Consider the following 27,903-nt stretch of genomic DNA (forward strand, 5'->3'; position numbering starts at 1 on the left):
CAGGGATTACCAACACTTCGGTTATTACACTCAAAGAATCTGAAAAAAGAATAAAAGATGATCTATATATCTTCATTTTTTCTTTGAATACAAGGTTACCTTTCACATGTTTTATGCCCTATAATTGTTCTTCATTTCACCACACCAACTCATACACTACTCAACATTCGGATCATAAACTCACCAATCTCCACAAATATATATTTTAAAGAGGTAAGGTTTCATATCTTTGCTCAAAATCCTTGTTGCAAATTTCTTTACATCATTTATTCAATATTCACTGTCTCTTGCAGCAGACTTTGAACCCTCTTTCTGACCAAGTCACCCATTATTGTACTTATATAGCATCAATATTCTAAACAAAGAGGTACGTGATTAAAGCTTTCTCAATGTTTTTATCTCCTATTGCATTTTCTTTTAATTTTAATTTCACCAAATTTATCCATTTCTCTAGTGTGAAATTATGTTAAGATTTATAAATATATAATCAGAATTAAATCTGAATGATTTATATCTTAAATCGAAAATATTATGTTATTATTATAGTCAACTACATGAAAAACTCAACCAATGCATTAGTTCCTTAATTTTCTTTTATTTAATAGATATTATATATAATTAAGCTTAAAAATTATTTAGTAGTCTATTAAATATTACTACATTGAAATTGAAAAATATATTTATTTATTTTTAATTGAGTAGATATTGTCTTTAAAAAATAATGTGGATAAAGAAATCTATAACAATATTTTTTCTTCAAACAAGAAAGTAATAAAATACTATGTTTACATCCTTAAATTTTTTCTTATGTTTATGATTAGTAATTATATATATATATATATATATATATATATATATATATATATATATATATGTATGTATGTATGTATGTATGTATAATAAATTTTAAATTAAAAGAAATTAGAAATTCTTTTGGGCGTGGCCAAAATTTTAATTATCTAGTATCATGTATTTGAATATTAAATATTTTAGAAACCTTTTTATTATTAGGTAATTTATAAATGTGTAAATACAATAATAATAACATTAGATCTATTATTAATAATCATTTTCTAATTTTTTTAAACGTAGTTACTTTAAAAGATGTTTAAAAAAAAAAAACTAGTAAGGGAAAGTAATGACTTTATAAAGACTCATTCCATCATATACAGTATTTGTGGTTTTGTTCCATCATTAAATCCAACAACATATTCAACTCAAAATTTGTTAGCTCTCCAAGGCTCAATTTCCACATAAAATCTAATATTTATATATAACCAAATCATATTTTTATATTAAAATATTCATTTTACCATTTAACTTAATCTTTGCCCTTTAAAATTATAAAATCTTTTGTAAGGAATTTATTTTCTAATTTTCATTAGAACAAACTTGATTTGTTCTGTATTTTTCTTCCTTTTATTTTTTCTTCTTCTACTTATTATTTTCTATCAAATATATAGGGATGCACAATACATCTAAATTGTGAACTTCAGTTTATAATAATGCAAATCCAAATTATTTGACTTAATAGTATTTGAATTATATTTAAATTTGGATATTTCTTCCATTTTGAAAATATAAAACAAAAGTATCTCTAAGTCAAGTCAAGATGGTTGATGACAAGATCGATCCAAATTGACTTTGGTTAAAAGTCAAGTAGAGTTGGTCTGTGTCATAGGTCGAGACGAGTCATGTAACATTCCGGTCGGATATTACTAATTTAAATAAAATGAAGTAAAATAATATCAAATATGTCATTATTATTCAAAGTTCTTTCCCAAAACGCGGGAAAATTAAAACCTTACTAAAATGTCTCAAAATTCAAAACCATAAAGTAATAAACTCCATGCTTACATAGTTCAAAAATGATCAACTAAATGTTTACAAAATAGTCAAATATAGTCTATAAAACTTCCCAAGCTAACCCCTCTTCGACTTTAAGTGTCACCAGCTCCACCTGAAACAACGTCTGCTCCCGTGTAACGAATTACACGATCATCGTCAAACACACACAGAAAGGGTGAGCTCATGTAACAATATAAACATATAATTTAATACATTGAATTTCACCCCCAAATTAATTTATTTCAGCCAATGCTTAACTAAGAAACCTTATTGCCCTAAGGTTTCTAATTCACAATTTCATGACCATGGACCCAGGATATATATGCTTCCGCGAACCTGCCCGCTCATGGTCCTACCTCTACGAACCTCCTCGCTCGTAGTCCAACTCTACGGACCTCCCCGCCCGTAGTCCAACACACGTGATCTAACAGCTACGAACCTCCCCGCTCGCAGCAGCCCTCAAGTGTGAGCACGGAACATACGAACCTCCCCGCTCGTATCCTCACATGAGAGCATCATAATATGAACCTCCTGTTAAGACTTTGGCAAGTGTACCAAGTCGTGCAAGTAATAAAAATGGTAAGTCCAAGTATCGTTTTCCCACGGGAATTGCGTTTGTTTAGTTAACTAGGTGTACTTACTAATTTAAGTGTTGAATGTAACCATTGATTAATTCGAAACAAGTGAAAACATAAGAATTTCTAAACTTTAAAGTGATAAAATACCAAGGCAAAGACTCATTGGGGTTGGAATTCATGACCAAAACTCTAAGCAAGCACCTCACAATATAAATCTCTCATCTACTCAAGCATTGACATCAAAGGTATTCAATCCCTAATCCCTTAGGGGTATGTTTTGAACTTTTATGTAAAAATTACTAATCCCTTAGAGGTTTAAACACAAAAGACACATTAAAAACGATGTCTAGAATGACCAAAAGCTTTGGTCTATGTCTAGAACCAAACCTTTAGGTTGTTCTATCCATGTCTATGGTTCCAAAACACTTTCCAATGATTAGATACCACCCAAAATGCATAGATATTCCATCATGCACGAAAATAATTTAGATAGAACACAAAAACAGTGAAAGAGATTCTATTGCATAGATGAAACTATAATGAGTTTAGGTACATTACATCCAACCCCAATGAAATGGAGTTTAGCTACTCCTATACATCTAGAGCACAAATGGAGTTGAAATGGTAGAATGGATGAAGAAAGATTGATCCTTTAAGCTCCAGAAATGTCTCTGCCTTCGTTTTGAGTTCCAGCAGTGTTCCTCCCACCAAAAAACTCCCTTTTCTATTCGAGTCTCGACACTTTTAATGTTTGAGCAAAAAGATAAACTCGCTGGGCCAACATTCATTCTCGCTGGGCTAGAGAGCATTCCTCGCTGAGCTAGTGAGTCTGGTTCGCTGGGCTAGTGAGTCTGGTTAGCTGGGCGAGTACATCCAGCTAGCTGGGCTAATGGCTCCAGACAGCAACAACAACTAGTGAATTTTTCTCCAATCTTCCATTCTTTTCTACAAAAGTCCACAAACATCAAAGTAAACATGTTTTTGAAATAAATAACAAAATCCTAAATTCTTTCATGAGATTAACACAAAAATACATGAATAAAAGACAAATAAGAGGTTCTAAGAAGTGTAAACAATAGGTAATTATCACACTTATCAACTCCCCCAAACTTGAATTTTTTTCATGTCCTCATGGAAAGAAAAACTATCAAAACAGCAAAGAGAAGCAAGGCTAGCCTGATCAACACAAAAAGAGAAGCATATGATATCAACTCACACTATCCTTGTCACAAAATAGAGAAAAGTCTTTTGCATTTCAAAGAGTGAACATGGAATGGTGCTTTTATCAACACAAATCCTTAAACCAGAATGATATATGGCACACAGGAAAGAGAATCATCACAGCTTTCACCATGGTAGTGTTTCACTCAACTGACAAGTGTTTAAACAACTCAAACTCAGCATGTAAGAAAACTACTTCATCAACCTTTGCACTTCATCTCAAAAACACTTCACACAACTTGATTTAGATCAAAAGGTCTTTAAGGGTTGTAGCTTGGCTTGGCTAGAAGAAACATGGTTTTTCTTGGATTCAAAGACACCAAATGAGAAGAAGAGAACAAAATATGCATAAATCATTCATCAACATCCTCTACCTTCATATAAAAAATAGGCTCCCATATCCTTCTAACCTCATTTTTATCTGTAGCAACCTCTTTGCTTGCCTTTTTCTTTTGTTCATTCATTTTCATTTTCTTTTTCTTTTTCTCTCTTTTTTTTTTATAGAGATATTCAAACATTACTAAGAGGCATTCTCAACCAATTCACCCCTTACTTTTTCACACAATCTTCCCCCAAACTTAATCCCAACTTATACCCTCATAACATACTATTTGTTCTCTTCTTCTAGGGTGTGGGTAAAGATGTATTTCTCTTTATAGGCTTAGGGGTCACAAAAAAAAAAAAAAAAAGAATTTATAACAAAGCTCAAAAGGTTCACAAAAGATCAAAGTCAAGCATCAAGGGTGGCTATTTGGCCAAGTAGCTATGTAACATAAAAACAAAGAAGTGCCTTTCTCATTTCTAATCAAGTGTGTATGTGCATTTACAAGAATCATGCAAAACTCAAATCCATAGCAACAACAGCTTTCTCACATACACTCCCAAACACATTCTCACAATTCTCACCATTCAATCCCCTGGTCATAATCACACAAGGTTAAGGAATTAATCAAATTGCAACCACGTCCACATTCTCACTCTTGGATTTGCAAGCAAAATGCTCAAGATCATGCAAGGATAACATGAAAAGACATCAAAGCTCCCAATGCCAACAACAAAATAAGGCATCTAAAACAAGGCTGGCCAACAAAATTAAGAGAAAAAGAGAATTAGTTCAACTATCAAGCAAGTGTTCCACCCTAAAACAAGGTACTGAAAGCAAAAACTAAATAAACCAACAAAAACACCAATCAAAGTACTCCAAACTGCATCAGGGTCCTCCCTGCTCTCCTTCTTCAGCATCAGGGTCATCATCATCAGCAGGGTCCTCCTGACCTCCTTCTTCTGCATCAGGATCATCATCAGCAGCAATAGAACCTCCCCCCCACTGAGACTCAGGCCTGCCCACAGGCCAAGGAATGCGTGCATCAAACTGTGCTCCTGTCATGATAAGATCATCTGGAAAATCTGGAACACCTAGAGACAAATGGTGCATGCTATCTATGATGTTGACTTGGCCTTGCCTAAGTGCTTGATGACCCAGCCACATGTCCTCTTGTCTTGCAAACATTTTGGTCATGGCTGCTTGGAATGATGCCTCGAAAGTGGAGGAAGGATCATGTGTGGACTGAGAGGAAGAGGAAGCTCGGGGTGGACGGGCTGCTCGGGGTGGTGGTGCAGGTTCATTGAGTTCCACCCTACTAATGCAATTCTTCCTTATGAACTTTTTGTCTATGGGTGGCTGGAGGGAGAGGAGTACAGGAGTGTCAGCAATGATTCCCTTTTCCCTGCAAAGAGCTGTGATAAGTGCAGGAAAACCCAACTTTACATTCTCCATGTCCGCAGTGTAGGCGATATCCTGAGAAATGTGGGCCCCCACGTCCATGTCCATACCTGTTACGAGCCCATAAATGAGATAAGATCTCATTAAGTTAAGATCTGAAGTATGAGTGTTGGGGCTTAGGTTGGTGTAGGAGAAGGCACTCCACATTTGTGCCAATGAGGTCAGATGCTTCCTGAGAATGCGGATGGGATTGCCATTGACGCCCAACATGTAAGTATGACCCGGGGTGCACAAAGCTGAGGCAATTGCATCATGATCCTTGTGAGCACTTGAGAATTCACTAAATGGAGTTACGTGCCCCGCAGGAGGTGATGCCGTCCTCAAAAAGGTATTGATTGTCTTCCTATCATATTTTATCAGCTTCCCCCGCACCCTACATTGACGTGGGCCATCCCTCACCTGCTGGTATGCGTTTGCATAGAACTCTTTTACCAACACTTCATCAATTTCATTAGGAAGGTCTGCTAACACCTTATGCCAGTTTCGCCTCTCAAGCTCCAAACGAAACTCATCATACTCCCCAGGATTTAATTTGACCTTCCTCTCTGGTATCAAGCTCCTGGGCATTATCTCAGCAAAGCGGTTGGCAGCCGTCTCCGAAGAGAATTTATGTTGATCAAAATTCTGCACCATGTCTGATTCCATGAAGTCTGGTTGGGGATTCTGAGAAGAAGAGCCTCGGGTAATTCTCTTCTTTTTAGCAACATGGGAAGTCTTAGGAGGAGCCATTTGATGGAAGAGACAAAGAGAAAACGTGAAAAATGGAAGCAAAAGTGCAAAGTGTGAGCTTAGGTGAAGGTGGAGGCGCAACTGAGCAAGGAAGAGGGAAGGGGAACGGCTAGGGTAAAAAGAAGGGAGAAAATTGGATTAAAAATGAAAAGTAATAATGGGGAATAACCGCAGTCATTCGCTGGGCGACCCGATACCACTCGCTGGGCGAGCTGCTTCAGAAATTTAAAAAGCAGGCTTGACCCAACTAACCGCTGACAGCATTAAATGCTGCACAGTCGCTGGGCGAGTGGAATCGTTAGCTGGGCGAGTGGTCGGGTTTTCCCCCCAAAAATTCGAATTTCAAATTTTTTTTTTTAAGTAAAAGAGAGTCGCTGGGCGAGTTTATGCGCCCAGCGAGTAGCTCCAGGGGCAAAAATTCGTTCAAAAAGGGCTGGGCGAGTAGTACTCGCCCAGCGATTTTATTGGACAAAAGATTTTGTTGTTGCAGGGGTCATGCTCGCTGGGCGAGTGGGGGCTAGCTGGGCGAGTCTGCATAATTTTGGAACTGTTTTTCTGTTAAAAACCAGACTCGCGAAGCTAGTGGTCACTCGCTGGGCGAACAGTGACAGACCTGATGCACCCAAAAGTTGGTGAAATTGAATCTACTAGCTAAGAAAAACTCAAAACACTGGGTTGCCTCCCAGTCAGCGCTTGTTTAACGTCATTAGCTCGACGCCTGTAGGCTCATGCGTCATCTAGATGAATGACAGTGGTGAGGCGTTCAACCTCACCCCCCAAATAGTGCTTAAGTCGCTGTCCGTTCACAACCCAACTCCTTTGTGGATCTTCCGAGGAGGGATCCATCAGCTCTATTGCTCCATAGGGTTTGACTTCCTTGATGGTGAAGGGTCCAGACCATTTAGACTTCAACTTACCCGGAAATAATTTGAGCCTTGAATTGAACAACAACACTTGTTGGCCGGGTTGAAATTCTTTCTTAAGTAGCTTTTTATCATGATACATTTTAACTCTCTCCTTGTAGCTTTTAGAGTTCTCATACGCATTTAACCTCATCTCTTCAAGCTCCAGCAATTGGATCCTCCTCTTCTCAGCAGATAAAGAGGGCTCAAAATTCAAAAACTTCAAGGCCCAGTATGCCTTGTGCTCCATTTCCACAGGCAAGTGACATGATTTGCCATAGACCAACTGGTAAGGTGATAATCCAAGAGGAGTCTTCATGGCAGTCCTATATGCCCAGAGGGCATCATCAAGTTTTAAGGACCAGTCTTTTCTAGATGAAGCCACGGTCTTCTCTAAAATCCTCTTAATCTCCCGATTAGACACCTCGGCCTGACCATTAGTCTGTGGATGATAAGGTGAAGCAACCTTGTGCTTCACTTCATAGTGTTTCAAGACTTTGGCCAATTGGGCATTGCAGAAATGGGATCCTCCATCACTGATGAGAACCCTGGGGACTCCAAACCGAGAGAAAATTTGTCTCTTTAGAAATTTGATGACAGTCTTGGCATCATTTTTCTGACAAGCTGTTGCCTCCACCCACTTACTGACGTAATCGACTGCCACTAGAATATACTCATTGTTGAATGAAGAAGGGAGGGGACCAACGAAATCAATTCCCCAACAATCAAAGACCTCCACTTCTAAGATAGCTTGCAGTGGCATTTCATGCCTTCTCGAGATGCTTCCAATCCTTTGGCATTTATCACAGCTCTTGGCATGAGCATGAGCATCCTTAAACAAGGTGGGCCAATAGAACCCGGATTGAAGCACTTTAGCAGCTGTCCTATCACCATTGAAGTGACCACCATATGGCGAGTTGTGGCAATGCCACAGGATCCCTGCAGCTTCCTCTGCAGTAACACACCTCCTCAAGAGATTATCAGCGCCAAGCTTAAACAAGAAGGGATCATCCCAAATGAACTGCTTTGCATCATGCAAGAATTTCTTCTTTTGATGCCATGTAAAATCATCTGGGAGAACTCCAGCAGCTTTGAAATTAGCCATGTCAGCGAACCATGGCCTCTCCTGAATTAGCATAAGCTTTTCATCTGAAAAAGCTTCTTGGATCTCCTTCTCTTTGCATGTCACTTCCTCATTCACTAGCCGAGAGAGATGATCAGCAATAACATTTTCACTCCCCTTTTTATCCCTAATCTCCAAATCAAACTCTTGAAGCAAGAGAACCCATCTAATCAACCGAGGTTTGGAGTCAGGTTTGGTCAACAAATATTTAATGGCAGCGTGGTCAGTGTAAATGGTAACTTTAGACCCAATGAGATAAGGTCTAAACTTCTCAAGCGCATACACAATAGCCAGAAACTCCTTTTCAGTTGTGGCATAATTCAATTGAGCTCCATTCAAGACCTTGCTTGCATAATAAATGGCATGAAACAATTTTTCTCGCCTCTGGCCAAGAACAGCTCCTATAGCATAGTCGCTGGCATCACACATTATCTCAAAGTCTTGTTTCCAATTTGGAGCAATGATCACAGGGGAAGAAATCAATTTGTTCTTCAATATATTGAAAGCTTTCAAACACTCTTCATCAAATTCAAACGGAGTGTCTTTAACAAGGAGGTTGCACAAGGGTTTGGCAATCTTGGAGAAATCTTTTATAAATCTTCTATAAAACCCGGCGTGCCCAAGAAAACTTCTAACCCCCTTCACATTAGAAGGAGGAGGCAATTTCTCAATTACATCAACCTTGGCATTATCCACTGCTATCCCCCGAGATGAAATTTTATGTCCCAGCACAATTCCTTCACGCACCATAAAATGGCATTTCTCCCAATTGAGCACAAGGTTTGTGTCTATGCACCTCTTCATCACCACATCTAAGTAGAGATGGCAAATAAACCCGTCCCCGTGGGTATTGCCCGAACCCGTCCCCGTTTTGACGGGGAATCCCCGCATTGACTGGGTATGGGTATGGGTATGGGGAATCCCCGACTTTTTCAGTTGGGTATGGGTATGGGTATGGGGATGTACATATACCCGCCATAATACCCGTCCCCGCCATATCTCCATTCTCGTTTAAATTATTAAAATATTCACAATTAATCAAGTAACTCCTATATATATATATTTTTTTTTCTATTTTTTTTTCTTTTAATTATTTCATTTGTCATGAAACTCATTCACATCTCCAATATATTTTTTATCTTATCATAACCTTTATGTAATTATGTTAAAATGATGTATGTTAATAAAAAAATATTATGCCTCACATTTGAATATTTATATTATTTTTTAATATTTTTATTTATTATAAATTTTCCTTTCACATGAGAATGTTTATACTCTCAATTTAAGGTAATATAAAAAAAATTCTTTACTTATTATTATTATTATTATTAATTTTTATTTAATTTGAAGAACTCTTTTGTTTCATTAAAATAATTTTCGTTATTTTTCAACCATTAAGTATATATGTTGATATTTGAAAGTTTTCTTAGTTCTCTAAGATATTTTTCGTCTTATCATATCTTAGTTATACATTTGATTTCCTTTGTGTGATTTTTTTCGATAGTCTCTCAAATTATTTCTAAAACACACATTTGTTAATTTTTTAATATTTTTATTTATTGTTTTTATTTTTATCATGTAGAATAATATTTCGATAAATTCTATCTAATTATTTTTTATTTTATAACTCATTATTAATCAGAATGTAATTTTTTCACTTTAAATTCTGTTTGAAGTGGTTAAAATTATATATATATATATATATATATATATATATATATATATATATATATATATATATATATATATATATATATATATATAATGATATTTAGGAATAGTATATGATAATTCACTACAAGAAAAACATGAAATGGTGACTGATTTAGTCAGTAACCCATATCAGTCACTATTTTTCGTCATTGGTGGTAGTAGTTGATTTATTGTCTGAATCAATGACTAAATTAGTGATTGATTCAATGATCGAATCGATACTTGATTTAGTGGTCAATTTAATTACTAATTTATTTGTAATTTAATGACAAATTTTTTGGTCACTAATGATATTTCTATTTAATTTTAACCACTTCAAACGTAATTTAATAATTAGTTCTCTAAGGTATTTTTCATTTTATCATACCTTAATTATACAATTGATTTCCTTTGTGCGATTTCTTTCGATAGTCTCTCAAATTATTTCTAAAACACACATTTGTTAGTTTTTTAATATTTTTATTTATTGTTTATTTTCATCATGTAGAATAATATTTCGATATATTCTATCTAATTATTTGTTATTTTATAACTCACTATTAATCATACTGTAATTTTTTTCACTTTAATTGTATAAATAACTTTTATTTACTACAATATAAAAATTTAATGTAATTGCTATGAATATTTTTTTGTCACTATCCAACATATATTGAAGTTCAAAAGATACAAAATCTATGTCAAAATTTTATTATTATGTTTATTATTTGTTTTTTGTGTCATTTTGATCAAGTGATGTATTATTACTTTTATTAGTGTATAAAAAAGAGATTTATTATAATTTAAAAAAATTGAAGTAAACAAACATTTAAAATATATTTTAATTTGAATATTTGTTTTCCTTTTATTATTATGTTTATTATTTGTTCTTTGTGTCATTTTGATCAAGTGATATATTATAACTTTTATTAATGTATAGAAAAGAGATTCATTAGAATTTAAAAAATTGAAGTAAACAAACATTTAAAATATATTTTAATTTGAATATTTGTTTTCCTTTTATATTTTTTTTGAAATATTTTTTAATTTTATCAACTAAGTTCATCAATGTTGTAGTTTGCAAATTTAATAAATGTTTTGGTTCACATGAAATTTTATTTGGTATTCTAATATAAAATGTAAACAATTATAATTTATTTTAAGGTATTTGGCATCGAAGAAAATCCTCCTAATATTGAATATTTCATAATATTATGTTTTCTTTACCGTAATTTTTTTTCTTTTATAAAAATTAATATTGAAGTAGTTAGAACACGGGTACGGGTATGGGTACGAGATTATACCCGTTACCCGGTGGGGATGGGGATGGGAAAAAAGTTTGATACCCGTTGGGTTTGGGTATGGGGATGGGGATGAATTTTTTATGCGGGGATGGGTATGGGATAGCGAAACCCGTCCCCGTCCCGCCCCGTTGCCATCCCTGCATCTAAGTTCTTCAAGCAGAGATCAAAGGATTTGCCAAACACAGAGAAGTCGTCCATAAATACTTCAATGCACTTCTCAACCAAGTCAGCAAAGATGGCTAACATGCATCTTTGAAATGTAGCAGGAGCATTGCACAGACCGAACGACATTCTTCTATAAGCAAACACACCGAATGGACAAGTGAACGCAGTCTTTTCTTGATCTTCCGGATTTACCACAATCTGATTATATCCAGAATAACCATCTAAGAAGCAATAGTACGCTTGTCCTGCTAAACGTTCCAACATCTGATCCATGAAGGGAAGGGGGAAATGATCCTTTCGAGTGGCTTGATTAAGTTTCCTGTAGTCAATACACATCCTCCACCCGGTGACCGTCCTAGTTGGAATCAACTCATTTTTCTCGTTCTGAATGACTGTCATACCTCCTTTCTTTGGCACCACATGCACAGGACTAACCCATGCACTATCAGAGATCGGGTATATCATTCCAGCTTCAAGGAGTTTTAGCACCTCCTTTCTCACCACCTCCTTCATAGTGGGATTCAATCTTCTTTGTGGTTGTGCTATGGGCTTGTAATCTTTCTCTAACATAATCTTGTGCATACAATAAGTTGGGCTTAACCCCTTCAAATCAGAAATGTGACACCCTATAGCTCCTTGATTTGCCTTAAGAACTTCAATCAATTTCTCTTCTTCAGCTTTAGATAGAGAGCTACTAATTATCACAGGCTTCCTTGCTTCCCCTTCCAGGAACACATACTTGAGGTGATCAGGCAACAATTTAAGCTCAATCTTGTTTTGATCATCAAATTTTTCCTTCTCCAATTTTTCCACTTTCACCTCATTAGGAGATATCTCCTTGAGCTTTTCTAGTTGTCTGGTCACTTCCTCCACTTCCGCTTCCTCATCAAGGGTCAACTCATCACATGCCTCAATCAAAACCCTCTCAAGTGGGGACTTCACATGCAATTGGCTCTTGGTAGTCTCAATCACTTCTTCTAGAACATCCACTCTAAAGCAGTTGCTATTATCACCAGGGTGTTGCATAGCTTCCAAAACATTGAAAGTGACAGTCTCATCTTCCACACGCACCTTGAGATGACCATTATCCACATCAATGAGCACCCTTGCAGTTTTCATGAATGGCCTGCCCAATATAAGCGGAACTTCAGTGTCTTCTTCCATGTCTAGAATGACAAAATCCACTGGGAAAGTGAATTTGTCCACCTTCACTAGCACATCCTCAATGACTCCATAGGGGCACTTGATAGACCTATATGCTAACTGGAGTGTCATTCTTGTGGGCTTCAATTCCAAGTCTCCAATCCTCCTCATCACAGAAAGAGGCATCAAGTTTATGCTTGCTCCCAGATCGATTAGTGCTTTCCCAATAGCCAACTCACCAATAGTGCAAGGAATAGTGAAACTACCGGGATCTTTAAACTTTGGTGGAAGCAACTTTTGGATGATGGCACTACAATTTCCCTGAACTTCGATGGTCTCTTCTTCAATGTACTTTCTTTTCTTTGTGAGCAACTCCTTCATGAATCGAGCATATGAAGGCATTTGTTGGAGGGCTTCAGAGAAGGGGATATTAATCTCAAGCCTCTTGAATATGTCTAAAAATCGCCCAAATTGCTTCTCCTTCTCTTTTCTAGAATGGATTTTAGGGTAAGGTAAGGGCTTTTCAACACTTTTTCCTTTATTCTTCTCTCTCTCACCCATTTCTTTATGTCCTCCTTCAACCTTCTCATCATCTTCTTCAATGCTCTCTTCTTTTCTCTCATGTAACTCTCCATTTTCTTCTCTTTTTTCATCATCTCTATTTACTTTTCTCTCTTCTAACACCTTTCCACTCCTTGTAGTAATAGCTTTAACATGCTCTTTTGGGTTAACTTCAGTGTTAGCTGCAAAATTTGTATCGGATTTCTCCTCCATCCTCTTAGCTATTTGCCCCATTTGCACCTCCAAGTTACGGATAGCAGCTGCAGTGCTCTTGTGGTTGGATATTGACACTTGCATGAATTGATTGAGTGTGTCCTCAATCTTTGAAGTTCTATCTGCCAAAGAGGGATGTTGCTGAAATTGTTGAGGTGGTGGTCTATTTGAGGGTCCTGCTTGTCCCAGGTTTGGGTGAGGCCTCCAACCTTGGTTGTAATTACCTTGGCGACTTGTATTACCCATGTAATTAACCTCTTCTTGAGATGTGTTTTGCATGGCACACTACCCATTGGGATGATCCCCACCACACAACTCACAATTTTGCAACTGTTGTTGGTGTTGAGTTTGAGAAACATTTCGGAGATCTTGCGGAAGTTGAGAGAGCTTCTTCATGAGAGCTTCAAGCTGTTGTGTCATGATTTTGTTCTGTGCCAGTAGAGCGTCATGAGACTGAAGTTGCAGAACACCCTTCTGTTGAGATTGAGCTCTCTCATTGTGCACTTCATTGTCATTGGAGGCCATATTTTCAATCAATTCTCGTGCTTCAGTAGGTGTCTTCCACTTAATACTTCCTCCCGCTGATGCATCCAACATTAACTTTGAGTGAGATTTCAGCCCTGCCAAGAAAAGTGTAAGTTGTGTGGGCTCATCAAACCCATGAATGAGAGTTTTTCTGAGCAATCCCTTGAACCTGTCCCATGCTTGCCCCAAGGACTCATCCACGTCTTGCTGGAAAGCAGAGATTTCTTGTTTGCCTTTGTTAATCTTGGATTGAGGGAAATACTTGCTCAAGAATTTGGAAACCACATCCTCCCAGCTAGTGCGACTGTTTTCGGGGAAAGAATTTAGCCAAACCTTGGCATTTCCCGCCAATGAGAAAGGGAATAAACTCAAGCGAATGGCTTCATCAGGCACTTGATGGATTTTTACTGTATTACATATCTCTAAGAAGGTGGCCAGATGCGTGTATGGATTCTCATTAGCCAATCCATTAAACTGATTACTTTGCACCAAGTGGATTAGAGCTGGCTTCATCTCCATATTTGTAGCATTCACCGTTGGTCGAGCAATACTGTTGAAATTAATGGTCCCTGTGAATGCAGCATAATCTTCCAACGTGCGTCTTCTTTCACCTCTAGCATCATCATGCGGATTTTCTGCCATGTCTTCCTCTTCTTAATCAGATGAAGAAATGAGAGTTGGATCAGAAATAACAGTTGCTTCTCTAGCTTCCCTGCTTTGCCTTCTTCTTCTACTATTGTTTCTTCGAGCCGTTCTTTCAATTTCAGGATCAAAGAGCAAATTATCAGCTCTAGTTCTACTTCTCATGCAAAACAAGAAACACTAGAAAAGAAAAGTTGCACAGAAGGGTAAGTATATACAATTGGACTATATACAATCAAAAGTGTAAAAAGCAATAAATTAATGAATGAAATGAATAAGCCTAAATCGGTAAATAGCACACAATTTGCCTAAACAACAAACAACTCCCCGGCAACGGCGCCAAAAACTTGTTAAGACTTTGGCAAGTGTACCAAGTCGTGCAAGTAATAAAAATGGTAAGTCCAAGTATCGTTTTCCCACGGGAATTGCGTTTGTTTAGTTAACTAGGTGTACTTACTAATTTAAGTGTTGAATGTAACCATTGATTAATTCGAAACAAGTGAAAACATAAGAATTTCTAAACTTTAAAGTGATAAAATACCAAGGCAAAGACTCATTGGGGTTGGAATTCATGACCAAAACTCTAAGCAAGCACCTCACAATATAAATCTCTCATCTACTCAAGCATTGACATCAAAGGTATTCAATCCCTAATCCCTTAGGGGTATGTTTTGAACTTTTATGTAAAAATTACTAATCCCTTAGAGGTTTAAACACAAAAGACACATTAAAAACGATGTCTAGAATGACCAAAAGCTTTGGTCTATGTCTAGAACCAAACCTTTAGGTTGTTCTATCCATGTCTATGGTTCCAAAACACTTTCCAATGATTAGATACCACCCAAAATGCATAGATATTCCATCATGCACGAAAATAATTTAGATAGAACACAAAAACAGTGAAAGAGATTCTATTGCATAGATGAAACTATAATGAGTTTAGGTACATTACATCCAACCCCAATGAAATGGAGTTTAGCTACTCCTATACATCTAGAGCACAAATGGAGTTGAAATGGTAGAATGGATGAAGAAAGATTGATCCTTTAAGCTCCAGAAATGTCTCTGCCTTCGTTTTGAGTTCCAGCAGTGTTCCTCCCACCAAAAAACTCCCTTTTCTGTTCGAGTCTCGACACTTTTAATGTTTGAGCAAAAAGATAAACTCGCTGGGCCAACATTCATTCTCGCTGGGCTAGAGAGCATTCCTCGCTGAGCTAGTGAGTCTGGTTCGCTGGGCTAGTGAGTCTGGTTAGCTGGGCGAGTACATCCAGCTAGCTAGGCTAATGGCTCCAGACAGCAACAGCAACTAGTGAATTTTTCTCCAATCTTCCATTCTTTTCTACAAAAGTCCACAAACATCAAAGTAAACATGTTTTTGAAATAAATAACAAAATCCTAAATTCTTTCATGAGATTAACACAAAAATACATGAATAAAAGACAAATAAGAGGTTCTAAGAAGTGTAAACAATAGGTAATTATCACACTTATCACCTCCCCGCTCATATTACCACGTGTTCACCACTAGCCATGAACTTACCCGCTCATGACACAATCAAGCACCTCCTGGTCCAAGTCCATATCGCAACACATTAAAACGAAATTAAGAAAAACACACTGCCTTATACAAGATACATGCTCAAGCTGGTCTTGGGGATTCCAATGCTTCCATGAACCTGCCCGTTCGTTGTCCAACTCTACAAACCTCCCCGCTCGTAGTCCAACATGCTTGAACACCTACTATGAACCTCCCCGCTCATAGTAGCCTCAAGTGTGAGCAGGAACATACGAACCTCCCCGCTCGTAACTGATCCAACATATCCCTAACCAAGCCCTCAAACCCATCCATGCAAATTCATCTGCAATGGACCCTTGCTCCTGCATATCGCCTGGCGCTGCCAAAGCGCCACCAGGCGAAATGGAAGTGCAGACCACTTGACGGTTCCACAACACCGTCAGGCATCACGACACACAAAGCTTCCCTATTTCTGGTTATTGCTTAGCGCTTCACTCTTCACCGTCAGGGGCTACACCAGTAATGTGACACTACTAGTTTTAGGTACTCTAATTAAGTTCCTAGTATCAAACAATTCAATTCTCAACCATCCAGAACCCAAAATACGCATTCATATACTTCATATACTTAAGTTTACAACATCACAGCTCATATGCATCATTCAATTATAAACACACATCTATCCCTTTCTAAATTCATATATAACCATCAAAACAAAAGTGTTATACCCAACACACAATCATGGACAACAAAACAATATACAAACCAAGAAAAACACATAATCATTTCCCCAAAATATCGCACAGGCAATAAGATAGTAATAAGGATAAAAATAAAAATAACAACAACAACAACAATAATAACGATAATGATAATAATAATAAAATTAAACAACAAAAATAAAAATGAAAATAATGAAAATAATAATAAAATAAAATAAACAATAATAATAAAACAACAATACTAATAAAATAATATAAAACTAAAAAGAAAATAATAATAATAATAATAATTAAATAAAGCACTAATAATGAAATAATAATAATGATAATAAAATCATAAATAAAATAAAAACGATAAAGTTAATAATGATAATAAAATAATATAATAATCATAATCAAAATAAAATAATAATAATAATAGTAATAAAAATAAAAATAAAAATAATAATAGTAAAATAAAATAATTAAAAAAAATAGTAATAACAATAAAACTAAAAATAAAATAATTATAATTATAATATAAATAACAATAATAATAATAATAATAATAATAATAATAAAAGAAGATAATAAAATAATAATAATAATAATAATGATAAAAACAATAATAATAATAATAATATTAAAATAAAATAAAATAAATAATAATAATAAGAATAATAATTATAATGATAATAGTAATAATAATAATGAAAATAATAATAACAATAATAATAGTAATAATAATAATAATGATAATAATAATAATAATAATAATAATAATAGAAATAATAATAATAAGAATAATAATAATAATAATAATAATAATAGTAGTAGTAAAATAAAATAATAATAATAATAATAATAATAATAATAATAATAATAAATGTGTTGTGTTTAGAAGAAGAACTCTAAACACGCACCCTAAAAGTCGAATGCAACTAAAGTCAATTAATTAAATACCAACCTAAATTAATAAAATCACCTCTGCAATCCTCATTTATAAACCACTTTCTATAACTATTCCATTCCCCTCTTATATAATATATTAAAAATTACTAATTATATCATATCATAATTTCTATAAAAAAACACTACCAAAGAAAATTACTAATTATTCTAAAACCTTAATTGCGGCATACCATAACACCACATTTAACTACTTTTTCATATAACTAAAAAAAAAATGAAAGCTTTAGAGTGCAACCCCAAGTCACGCCACTGTAAAAGAAAAACATAAACCCTAACCTTTCCTTTGCATCATTCACCCACAAATCAAGAAAACCTCAATGCATTCATGCTATATTAGATTTCGTATCACTAAAATTCATCAATCACATACTTAACATTCAAACAAAAATTTGATGATACTATATCACCATTACAATCAAAATTTCTAAAATATAAAACAAATGCATCACATTTTTTTTTATTGTAAACAATAATTCAATCAAACAAAACATTGTAAACAATAATTCACATACAATCTTCTTTCAAAGGAAGAGATTAAACTAGTCAGCTCCCCTTACCTGGGACTTTCCTTTGCTTAGAATTTGAATTACCCTCTGCCTATGTCACAATAACAGATGTCAAAAACCCCTTATGGTGAGGTTAATTGTTATTCAAAGCCCATTATTTGGTTGTTTTTCAACCCCACCATGCTCATCATCAAATCAATGCCTAACCACTCAAGCAATTTATATTTTGTGATAATTCACCTAATTCTATAATCATGTTATCACTCAACATGATCATGCATATTATTATTAAAAATTAATAATAAATCAAACATCACAGAATTGACATACATAGGACTCGAACTCAAATCTTCTCACACAATCAAAGTACTCTAAATTGTTTAAGCTAGTACTTTTCCACATCACATCAATCAATATTTAATGCCATAAAGGCTCTCACTGCTCGCATTTATTAATTAATTAATTATTTAGTTATTTAAATTTCTCGGGTCTTATAAGTGAACCTGATCCGAAGGTCAAGTCAAGTCGTTCAAGATGAATGTCGAGCTAAGTCACCTTGATGAGTGTGTCGAGTCAGTTTCGTTTGAAGGTTGTGATGAGGCGAGCTCGGTCGAAGGTTGATCTGGATCAAGCTGGGTAGAAGGTCAATCCAAGTCAGACTTATGTCAGTCCAAATTGTGATCCGAGTTGGACAAAAGGTCAAGTCGAGTCGGATCAGATCGAAGGTTGAACTGAGCTAAGTCGGGCAAAAGATAAAACAAAATTGTCTTGACTGAAGATTGAGCTAAGTTGGTATGGATTGAAGAGTCGAGCAAAATTTGTCCTAGCCGAAGAGTTGAGCGAAGTTAGTCAAGACTGAAGGTCAAGCTGAGTCGACCTCGACCGTAGCGTACCAAGTCAATTTGGATAAAAGGTCATGCCGAATTGACCCTGGCCAAGGTCGAGCTGAGTGCCCTGGATCGATATGTCGATACATTTATTTTTAAAATTATAGGATACGATACATAATATATGTATATTGAAAAGTATACATAAAATTCTTAAAAACATGGTAACTATATGATTGTTATTGTATGAATCCAAATTAAAATAATATATACTAAACATTGTCAAAAATAAAAAATTATAAATTATTGTTATCATAAAATTACTATTATTTTATAGATTAGATACTTCATTGATAGGTATTAATAAAATATCATAGAGTATCGAACACAAATACAAGTCAGATACGGATACATGACTCACTTTAAAGTATGAATGCATCGTAGATTTTTACATCACGTTAAACAAGTATTTGTACTTAACATATTTTAAATTGATAATTATATTGACAATATAATTATTAGACAAACAATTTATTTGACCTTTAAGTATATTTATATTTGATTTTGATTTTTTTTAAGGGAAAATATCTAAAAAATCGTGTTCCATATTGAATGCAAAAAAGAAGAAGATAAACTGTATTTATTCATTAAAAAGAACAATTTTCATGTTCTGGAAAATCGTATAGGTTATCAAATATTCTTCCTCATCCCCTTTTACTTGTAATAAGTAATCATTGAAACACAAATAATTATATATTTATATATATATATATATATATATATATATATATATTAATTTTACTAATACATTGATTATTTGAAATACGAATAAAATACATTTTTAATCTAACATGTCTAAAGTTATATTTTAATTAAGTATGGAACTCAATATCAAATATGTTTATCTTTATATATATTCTGTAATTTCAGGTTAATTAAGTTGAATTTAGTGGGGAGAATAAATGGACAGCCTTTATGGTCTTTTGGCTGATATTTCAAAAGATTTGGTGTGTAAGGGTCTCAATCAATTACAATACTCCTTGTGCTTTAATGGTTTTGTTAAAGAGCTTGAAGAAGAAGAAAACAACTTGACCGAAACAAGAGAGAATGTAGAAAGACGTGTCACAGATGCTCGGAGACAAACCTCAAAGACTAGTGAAGTTATTGATAAATGGTTGGAGAATGCAAAGATTGATTCAGAATATGTGAATCGTTTGTTGAGAGAGGCAAATGCCAGAAAAAGTTGTTTTTTTGGGTACTGTCCAAATTGGATTTGGCGATACCGTTTAGGAAAAAAGTTGGCAAATAAAAAGGCAGAGCTTGAAAAGATCATTCAAGAAGGTAGACAATATATACAACTTGAACGCATTGCCTCAATTCCTTCAAACACTTTTGATATTCTCACAGAAAAAAGTATGAATTTTGGGAGTAGAAAATATGCTTATGATCAAGTAATGAAAGCATTGAAATATGATGGGGTTGGCACGATTGGATTGTATGGAATGGGGGGTTGTGGTAAAACCACATTAGCAATGGAAGTTAAGAAGATAGCAGAAGCTGGGCATCTTTTTGACAAAGTTATTTTTGTGTCTGTGTCTAGTACAGTAGCAATTCCCAGGATTCAAGAAAAAATTGCAAGTTCATTGCAGTATACATTTCCAGAAAACCAAGAAATGGAAAGAGCCCAACGCTTGTTCATGAGATTAACACAGGAAAAAAATATTCTTATTATTTTAGATGATGTGTGGGAGAAAATTGATTTTGGTCGCATAGGGATTCCCTCATCTGAACACCATAAAGGCTGCAAGATTCTGATTACCACTAGATTGGAAGAAGTTTGTACTTTAATGGATTGTCAAAAAATAATTTATCTACCAATCTTAACTGATGAAGAAGCATGGGCTCTCTTCCAAAACAAAGCACTTATATCTAAAGACACCCCTAAAACCATCAGGGATTTGGCAATATCAATTTCTAATGAATGTAAAGGATTGCCTGTTGCCATTGTAGCTGTTGCCAGTAGCTTGAAGGAAAAACAAAAGGACGTATGGCGTTCTGCTTTGAATAAATTGAAAAGTTCTAAGCCGATCAATATTGGAAAAGGTTTGCAAGATCCCTATAAGTGTTTACAGTTAAGCTACGATAATCTAGACACTAAAGAAGCTAAATCACTTTTATTGTTGTGCTCTGCATTCCCTGAAGATTATGAGATTCCAATCGAAGGTTTAATAAGATGTGCAATTGGATTAGGTGTGGTTGATGGATTTGACACGTACGAAGAAGCAAGGACTGAAGTGACTGCAACCAAGATTAAGCTTGTAAGTTCTTGTTTGTTGTTGGATGTAGGTGATAAACATGTCAAAATGCATGACTTGGTTCGTGATGTAGCCCAATGGATAGCAAAGAATGAGAATAAGGTCATCAAGTGTGAACTAGAAAAAGATGTAACTTTGGAGCATGGTTCAATGAGATATCTATGGTGTGTGAAATTTCCAAATGATATGGATTGTTCCAATCTTGAGTTTTTAAGCATACAAACAAAATTCGAAGTATCTGATGCAATTTTTGAAAAAATGGAAAAACTTAGAGTTTTGATTGTTAGTAATCAAAATTATAACAACGAGCTGCAGTTGTCAACCATGTCTTTCAAAACATTACAAAATCTTCGTTGTTTAGTCCTTCAGTATTGGAAATTGAGTGACATCTCCTTTGTAAGATATATGAAGAAACTTCAAAGTCTTTCACTTCGTCGATGTTCATTGCCTTCATTCCTTGAACTAGAAACCGATGTTGGAGTTACACAACTTTCAAACTTGAAATTGTTAGAGTTTAGTAAATGTGACATTGAAAGGAAGAACTTTGAAGAGATCAAACTAATCCCATCTCTAGAGGAATTGTATATCTTAGAAAAGGACTGGAATGGAAACGTTGAATTATTTAGTGTCCTCCCCGAAACATTAAAAAGGTATGGAATTGTGTTAGGATACAATGAACTCAGTTATTACTCTCCACAAGATGAGTTTTGCTCTTATCATGCAACTTTAGCGCTTAGTCATTTTGACATATCAAATGAGATTATTATGCGTATGGCCAAAAGCGCAAAGGAGCTAATGATGGGAAACATTGAGGGAGGTGCAAAAAATATCGTACCTGATATATTTCAAATTGGAGCAAGTATGAGTGAGTTGAATCAACTAAAGATACAAAGTTCTGAAATAGAGTGTTTGATTGACACTAGCAATCATTTGAATAAGGTGGGAAATCTCTTCTCCGAATTGTGTAGCTTGACAATAGCATATATGCAGTGTTTAAGGGCTTTATGGCATGGTTGTGTACCTGTCGATGGATCTTTTGAAAAATTAGAGATCCTATCTATAGAATATTGTCCTAAGTTGACATCTCTCTTCACATATGACATGGCTCGAGGTTTGGTGCACTTGAAATCATTAAAAATATACTGTTGTGATATATTGAAGCATATAGTAACAAATGATGACAAAACGATGAAGAGTGAAGATGAATTCGCAATTGGGCATTTCGAGCATTCCAAAATTTTCCAAAATCTTGAGGATTTGGAGGTGACTTATTGTAGAGAATTAAAAGATGTATTCTCTGCCGGTATCATAGGAGGCCTACCTCAATTGAAAAGCCTTGGGATACAAGAGTGCAATATGCTTGAACAAATAATTGGAGATGTTGTTCCATCAGCACACCAAGATGAAAAAGAAGCAAAAGATGAAATTATTGAGGAAAATGAGCATCAACATTTTGAGTCTAACCAATTGATATTTTCTTCCAAAAGCACTTCAACTCCATCACCACCTATTGTGAACCATAGCTCAGGTACATTTTCCATTTACATCTCATAACCATCTTTAACCCACATTTGTACATTTTATTATTTTTTTGCATGTTCAATAAAATATATGGTATTAAATAAAACTAGATATAGAAACCCACACGTTGTTTGGGTATTTCTATTAAGGTGAATAAATTAAACAATTACACAATTATAAATACCCGGATGTTTTAGTATTATATTAAAAGAAATATGGTGAAAATGCGTAGCAGGCACAAGAAAATTTGTCTTTTAATTATTTTTTTTCTCATTATTATCACTAAATTATTTGATGATAGGGTTTGTTGTTTTAGTTCTTTGAGATCAATGTTTTGTAAACAAGATTCAACTTGTTGACTTAACATTTATATAAATGACTAATAGTTTTCTTATAATAGTGGTGTCGAAAAACACTTTTTCCTTGAAGATCTCTTGAAAAAGTATATTATCAGGATAATTGGAAAAAACTTAAAGATATCAATATAATTTATTAGAAAAATATGTAGTGAAGATTGAATAATCTACTTTCAATATTAAGTGATAAAGATTCCTACATGGAGTGGAGAAACTTTCTGCTAAAACAGAATACAAACATGAAAGAAAAATGACTTAATCTAACTTTTGAAACCATTTGATATTTTTGAAGTCATTTTTCCATTAAACTCTAGAAATAAGTCATAATATAATCTAATATAAAAAAATAATATATATATATATATATATATAATATTATATACGCAAGTAAATTTATACGTTATCAAAATATATTATATTAAGAAAAATTATGTATATATTTTTTCTCACTGACAAAAAGTAGTAGATAACTTTCTTAATATCAAATGTTTGGTAATAGCTATTAACAAATTGAAACTGGCTCCATTAATCCTTAAGAATTGAATCTAGATTTTTGTTCGAAATGTATCCAATAAGTGTGTTTCTGACCTTACAGTTAGTTAGTTAGTTTTCATATATATTATCTTGATGAGTAAATTAAATTACAAATGGTATCATATAGATTGAAAAATATACTATTAGATTATGGGAACCAAAACTAAGATGGAATTTTTTGTAAATGTAGAGATTAAACAAGGTAATTAAATCTGAAATTATTAAAAGAAAAAGGATAGTGAAAATGTGCAATGGACATAAGAAAATTGTATTGGATGATTCTTTTTCATTATTATCACCTGATTATTTGATGTTTTGGGTTTGTGGTTTTAGTCCCTGGAGATCAATTTTTTTAAAAAAAGTTGTTATAATAAGAGTGATGTATATGAATTTATTTGGAAAAGTAAGTGTATAAGTTAAGAAAATATAATAAGTTAAGAAAAATTATGTATATAATTTTAACACACAGGAAGATGGTGAAAATGTGAAGTGGGCATAAGAAAATTGTTTTGGATGATTATTATTCATCATTATGAACTCTTAGACTAACATTTTCTTATTTTTAATTGATTTTCAGGATCGTTTTCTCTGTCCAGCCTTGCACTTCTTACGATACGTTCATGTCCAATGTTGGAGTCATTGTTTACGACTTCTGTAGCTAAGACCTTGACTTCATTGGAGGAATTGAACATAGATCAGTGTGATGGTTTGAAGCATATAGTAACTCCTGCAAGAGTGAAAAGAAATAAAAAGGAAAACATGGTTGAAGATGACCATGAATTTGAAAGTGACATTTCAATGTTCTCAAGTTTGAAAAGGGTAAGTATTTCGAATTGTGAGTCATTGGAATATATATTCGGAATGGCTTTTGTTGGAGGAGTAGTGAATATTGAGAACCATTTGCAAACTCCACGCTTGATGGAACAACAAGTGAGTTTAAAGTTAGAATATTTGTCGTTGGCATATCTACCTCGAATGACTCATATTTGGGTGGCTACCAACAACTCATTTGTCCTCCAACATCTCTACTCATTATTCATAACAAAATGTCAAAAATTGAAAGTAATATTTCCTTGGTCTATGTTGAGATCCCTTCCAGAGTTGGATGATCTATATGTAAGTGAATGCGATGAATTAAGACATGTCATTGAAGATTCCAATATCATTGCTTATTCTCCACGACCATGCTTCCCCAAACTACAATCATTGCGTATTCAACAATGTCATAAGTTGAAATGTTTCACCTCTGTATATGTATCCAATGATCTTTCCAACTTGAAGTTTCTACTCATAGAGGGAGCCACTGCACTACAAGAGTTTATTGGATGTGAATACGACAACACAGGAAACACCAAACTTCAACTTCCACAACTCCAACTTTTAATATTTATGCATCTTTCAAATTTTAACCAAGAGACTATATTTTTAAATGTCAAGTATCGCATTGTTCGCAACTGTCCAAAACTCTCCTTGACTTCAACAATTACTCCTCATGAGCTTCCACAAAAAACTTCCTTATTAGAAGGTAAATACTATGCATGGATATGTTGTTGCAAACTTTGCATCTTACGATGGAACCTTTATATATAAACTACTCATGCTGATTTCGCTTAATAATGCAATCGTGAAATTTCAATTCTTCAGCTAACATTTTTAATTGTTCGTAGAATTAGAGCATAACTGCATTTCAAATAACTACCCTCAACTACCAAATCATTTATGTTTCTTTGATCCACCTAAAGAAAATATGAACAAATTAAATATTTTATTCAAATTTTATACCAAACACTTGTACAAAAATAATCACCAGTATTTATAATTGTCTACATTCTATTTTCTTTTCCCTTTTTTTTTAATTGTGACAATGTAATGATCATTCACGGAATGTTGAGGTTGTGTTGTTTTCCATTGCTAAATGAAGTCCTTAATTATATATTGAACTACAGGTTTGGAAAACTCTGGAATTTATAGCTGGTATATTGAGTCATTGATGGATGAAATACAGAGATTAGATGAAGTTTCTAGAAGCAACAATTCTACTGAGTTGCCTTCTTCACAGGTCAGAACCAATCAACCTATCCAACTTAACCTACTGAAATTCAATCATAATAACAATGACATTAAACTATAGTATATATACACCATCAGTTGCTTCACTAATACTTGACAAACTTCATCTCTTCTTCTTCTTTTTTTCTTCGAGATTCGATTCATTAATTAAAAAATAGTCTTTTCATTTATAATTATTATTATTCTCAAAAAACAGACTTATTGAGATGCTCCTTTTCTATATATTTTATCGTTGATTAGATCAATGAAAAATCAGATAAGAAACTTTCTGAGAAAGATTATGGTTTATAGGAACTGGTTAATGCGACTTCAATAAAGTCAGAGGTGGATGAAAAGTCTAATCGTGTAACATATTCACAGGTAACTCTACATTAGGCTCTTCTAAATATTTGAGAAATGGAATGACCAAACACTTTTTATTACTTACTACCTATTCATCACTTCATATAGGAGTTGGTGGATGGAAAATCAACGACTGGATCATACCTGACAGACCAACAAAATCCACTTGGAGAAACCCAAAGTACCATCAAAATGAGCCATGAAGATCCACCTATATCTGAAATTAAATCATCTTCTTCACAACTCAATGATGACAATCAATCTATGTCGGATAGCAGAGTTGAAATGGTAGGTCAACATAAGACAATTGAAACAAAAACACTGGTGTCTGAAACACAAGAGTTCCAAAAAATACACAGAAAAAGTGAAATGACATCAGTCCCACAAGCGATGGACCAAAATTTCTCACTCATTTCTTCTCCAAACATGACTCAGGTATTTATATATTTTATTTTAATCTTCTAAAAAATGATATATTGATGAACTACATGATGGAAGAAATAAAAATAACCATAACGAAACTTAACTTACTAATCAATCAACACAACTTTTGGCATTGTAAAGAGCACTGATGAAACAGAGGCAAACAACATTGGAAAAACTACGACATCAGATAAACTTTCAATACCAACTTCTGTTTTAGAGGTAATTAGAACTTCATCTCAAACTTGTATGGTAACTCCTTTGCATAAAATAAATCTGCTTATAATCATGGTAACAACTAAAATTGGTGAAATTGTTGTGGTATAAACACATGATGTACATTATGAAACAATCGTTTTTCAAAGCTATAACTTCAAAGATACACAAACATTACTTTTCCATTCGTGATGAATAGAATATTGAGGAAATAGGAAGACAAAGGAGCAGAGATGGACCTGCAGCAGAGGGAACTACAATTAAAACCTTGCCAATTGGTGTAGATAACATTAGCTTGGGTAGTGGTGTTACAATTCACAAGTCAAGCAGTGCAGATATACTTCCACAAGATTCCCAAGTTGAAAAAGATAATGAGATGCATGAAGACAAGTCAGAAATAGCACAATATAAAAATATCAAAATCCAAGAAGGGGTGAGCTTGTTGGATAAAACAAAGGAAATAGGAATTGTTTCAAATAATAGAGGTGCGGTTACTCCATGTTGTTGCTATCTTCTTGTCACTTTTCCATCCTGTATTTATATGTCCTTAAACTTTTTACAGCTTCTGCAGATACTCGTACAAGATTGGAACAGTACAAACACTTCGTTGATCTCAATGATTCACAAATTTCTCTGCTAGTGGAAGCGATAGAAGCATATCCTCATCTCTGGAATGCCTGTGAGAAGTTTAGTGATCGCTTTCAAGCTTGGATGTTGAAAACATTGGCTGATATGTTGTTATTCCTTCGAAGTGAAAGTGTTGGCAGCGTTAATCCTGAGCGAGAAAAGGAGTTCCTTAAACTATGTGATGAAGCTGTTCAACTTGGATTTGAGAGGTCGTGGGTTGATGATATGCGTCAACGTGTTGTGACAAGGGATCATAAGTTGGACCAAGCAAAGACACGAATTGGTGAGTTTGTTAATAGACATGATCATTTAACTCAGGAACTAGACAACATAAAGAAAGAACTAAGGATTCTTAATGACTTTGTTGAAGCTCAGACAAAATGTTTCGACTTTCTCTGATTTGGAAGTTCTAGTCAAACACTTTGGTTTTATGTATTTTATGTTTCTCCTTAGACATACATTTAGTCTTATTTGCGATTCTTCTAAGAATGACTCAGTTTCTGAATGCACTGTTATATGGGGTGTATAAAGCAAGATGTTTATGTT

The 27,903-nt window shown here is 34.3% G+C and overlaps 1 protein-coding gene, 1 non-coding gene and 1 pseudogene across 5 annotated transcripts; 2 read left to right on the forward strand and 1 right to left on the reverse strand.

The window, feature by feature from the left end:
- Window positions 1–95: 95 nt before the first annotated feature.
- On the forward strand, window positions 96–27,903 carry LOC114195691 (uncharacterized). Of its 4 annotated transcripts, none has more exons than XM_028086238.2 (10): window positions 96–213; window positions 294–367; window positions 19,884–22,796; window positions 24,257–25,204; window positions 25,626–25,738; window positions 26,041–26,109; window positions 26,200–26,526; window positions 26,656–26,736; window positions 26,930–27,215; window positions 27,293–27,903. In XM_028086238.2, exons 3-10 carry the CDS (start codon window positions 19,916–19,918, stop codon window positions 27,754–27,756), a joined length of 5,169 nt encoding a protein of 1,722 aa, XP_027942039.1. In that variant the 5' UTR covers window positions 96–213; window positions 294–367; window positions 19,884–19,915; the 3' UTR covers window positions 27,757–27,903. The 4 variants fall into 4 exon arrangements, with proteins under 4 accessions (XP_027942039.1, XP_085521679.1, XP_085521680.1 ...); XM_085665553.1 differs by having other exon boundaries at window positions 27,302–27,903; XM_028086239.2 differs by having other exon boundaries at window positions 99–213; window positions 297–367.
- On the reverse strand, window positions 6,141–16,897 carry LOC114195191 (uncharacterized; annotated as a pseudogene).
- Window positions 13,921–14,027, forward strand: LOC114195727 (small nucleolar RNA R71). Its single transcript, XR_003606560.1, has one exon. It is a non-coding gene; the product is annotated as a small nucleolar RNA R71 (small nucleolar RNA).

Source organism: Vigna unguiculata, chromosome 8, assembly GCF_037176805.1.
Source record: "Vigna unguiculata cultivar grain cowpea cultivar isolate G323 ecotype 2 chromosome 8, ASM3717680v1, whole genome shotgun sequence".
Classification (NCBI taxonomy): domain Eukaryota; kingdom Viridiplantae; phylum Streptophyta; class Magnoliopsida; order Fabales; family Fabaceae; genus Vigna; species Vigna unguiculata.

Coding starts and splice junctions, on each gene's coding strand:
- LOC114195691 (XM_028086238.2), top strand. CDS start 19,916: ATGGACAGCCTTTATGGTCTTTTGGCTGATATTTCAAAAGATTTGGTG. Junction 22,797..24,256: donor TATTGTGAACCATAGCTCAG/GTACATTTTCCA, acceptor ATTGATTTTCAG/GATCGTTTTCTCTGTCCAGC. Junction 26,110..26,199: donor ATCGTGTAACATATTCACAG/GTAACTCTACAT, acceptor CACTTCATATAG/GAGTTGGTGGATGGAAAATC.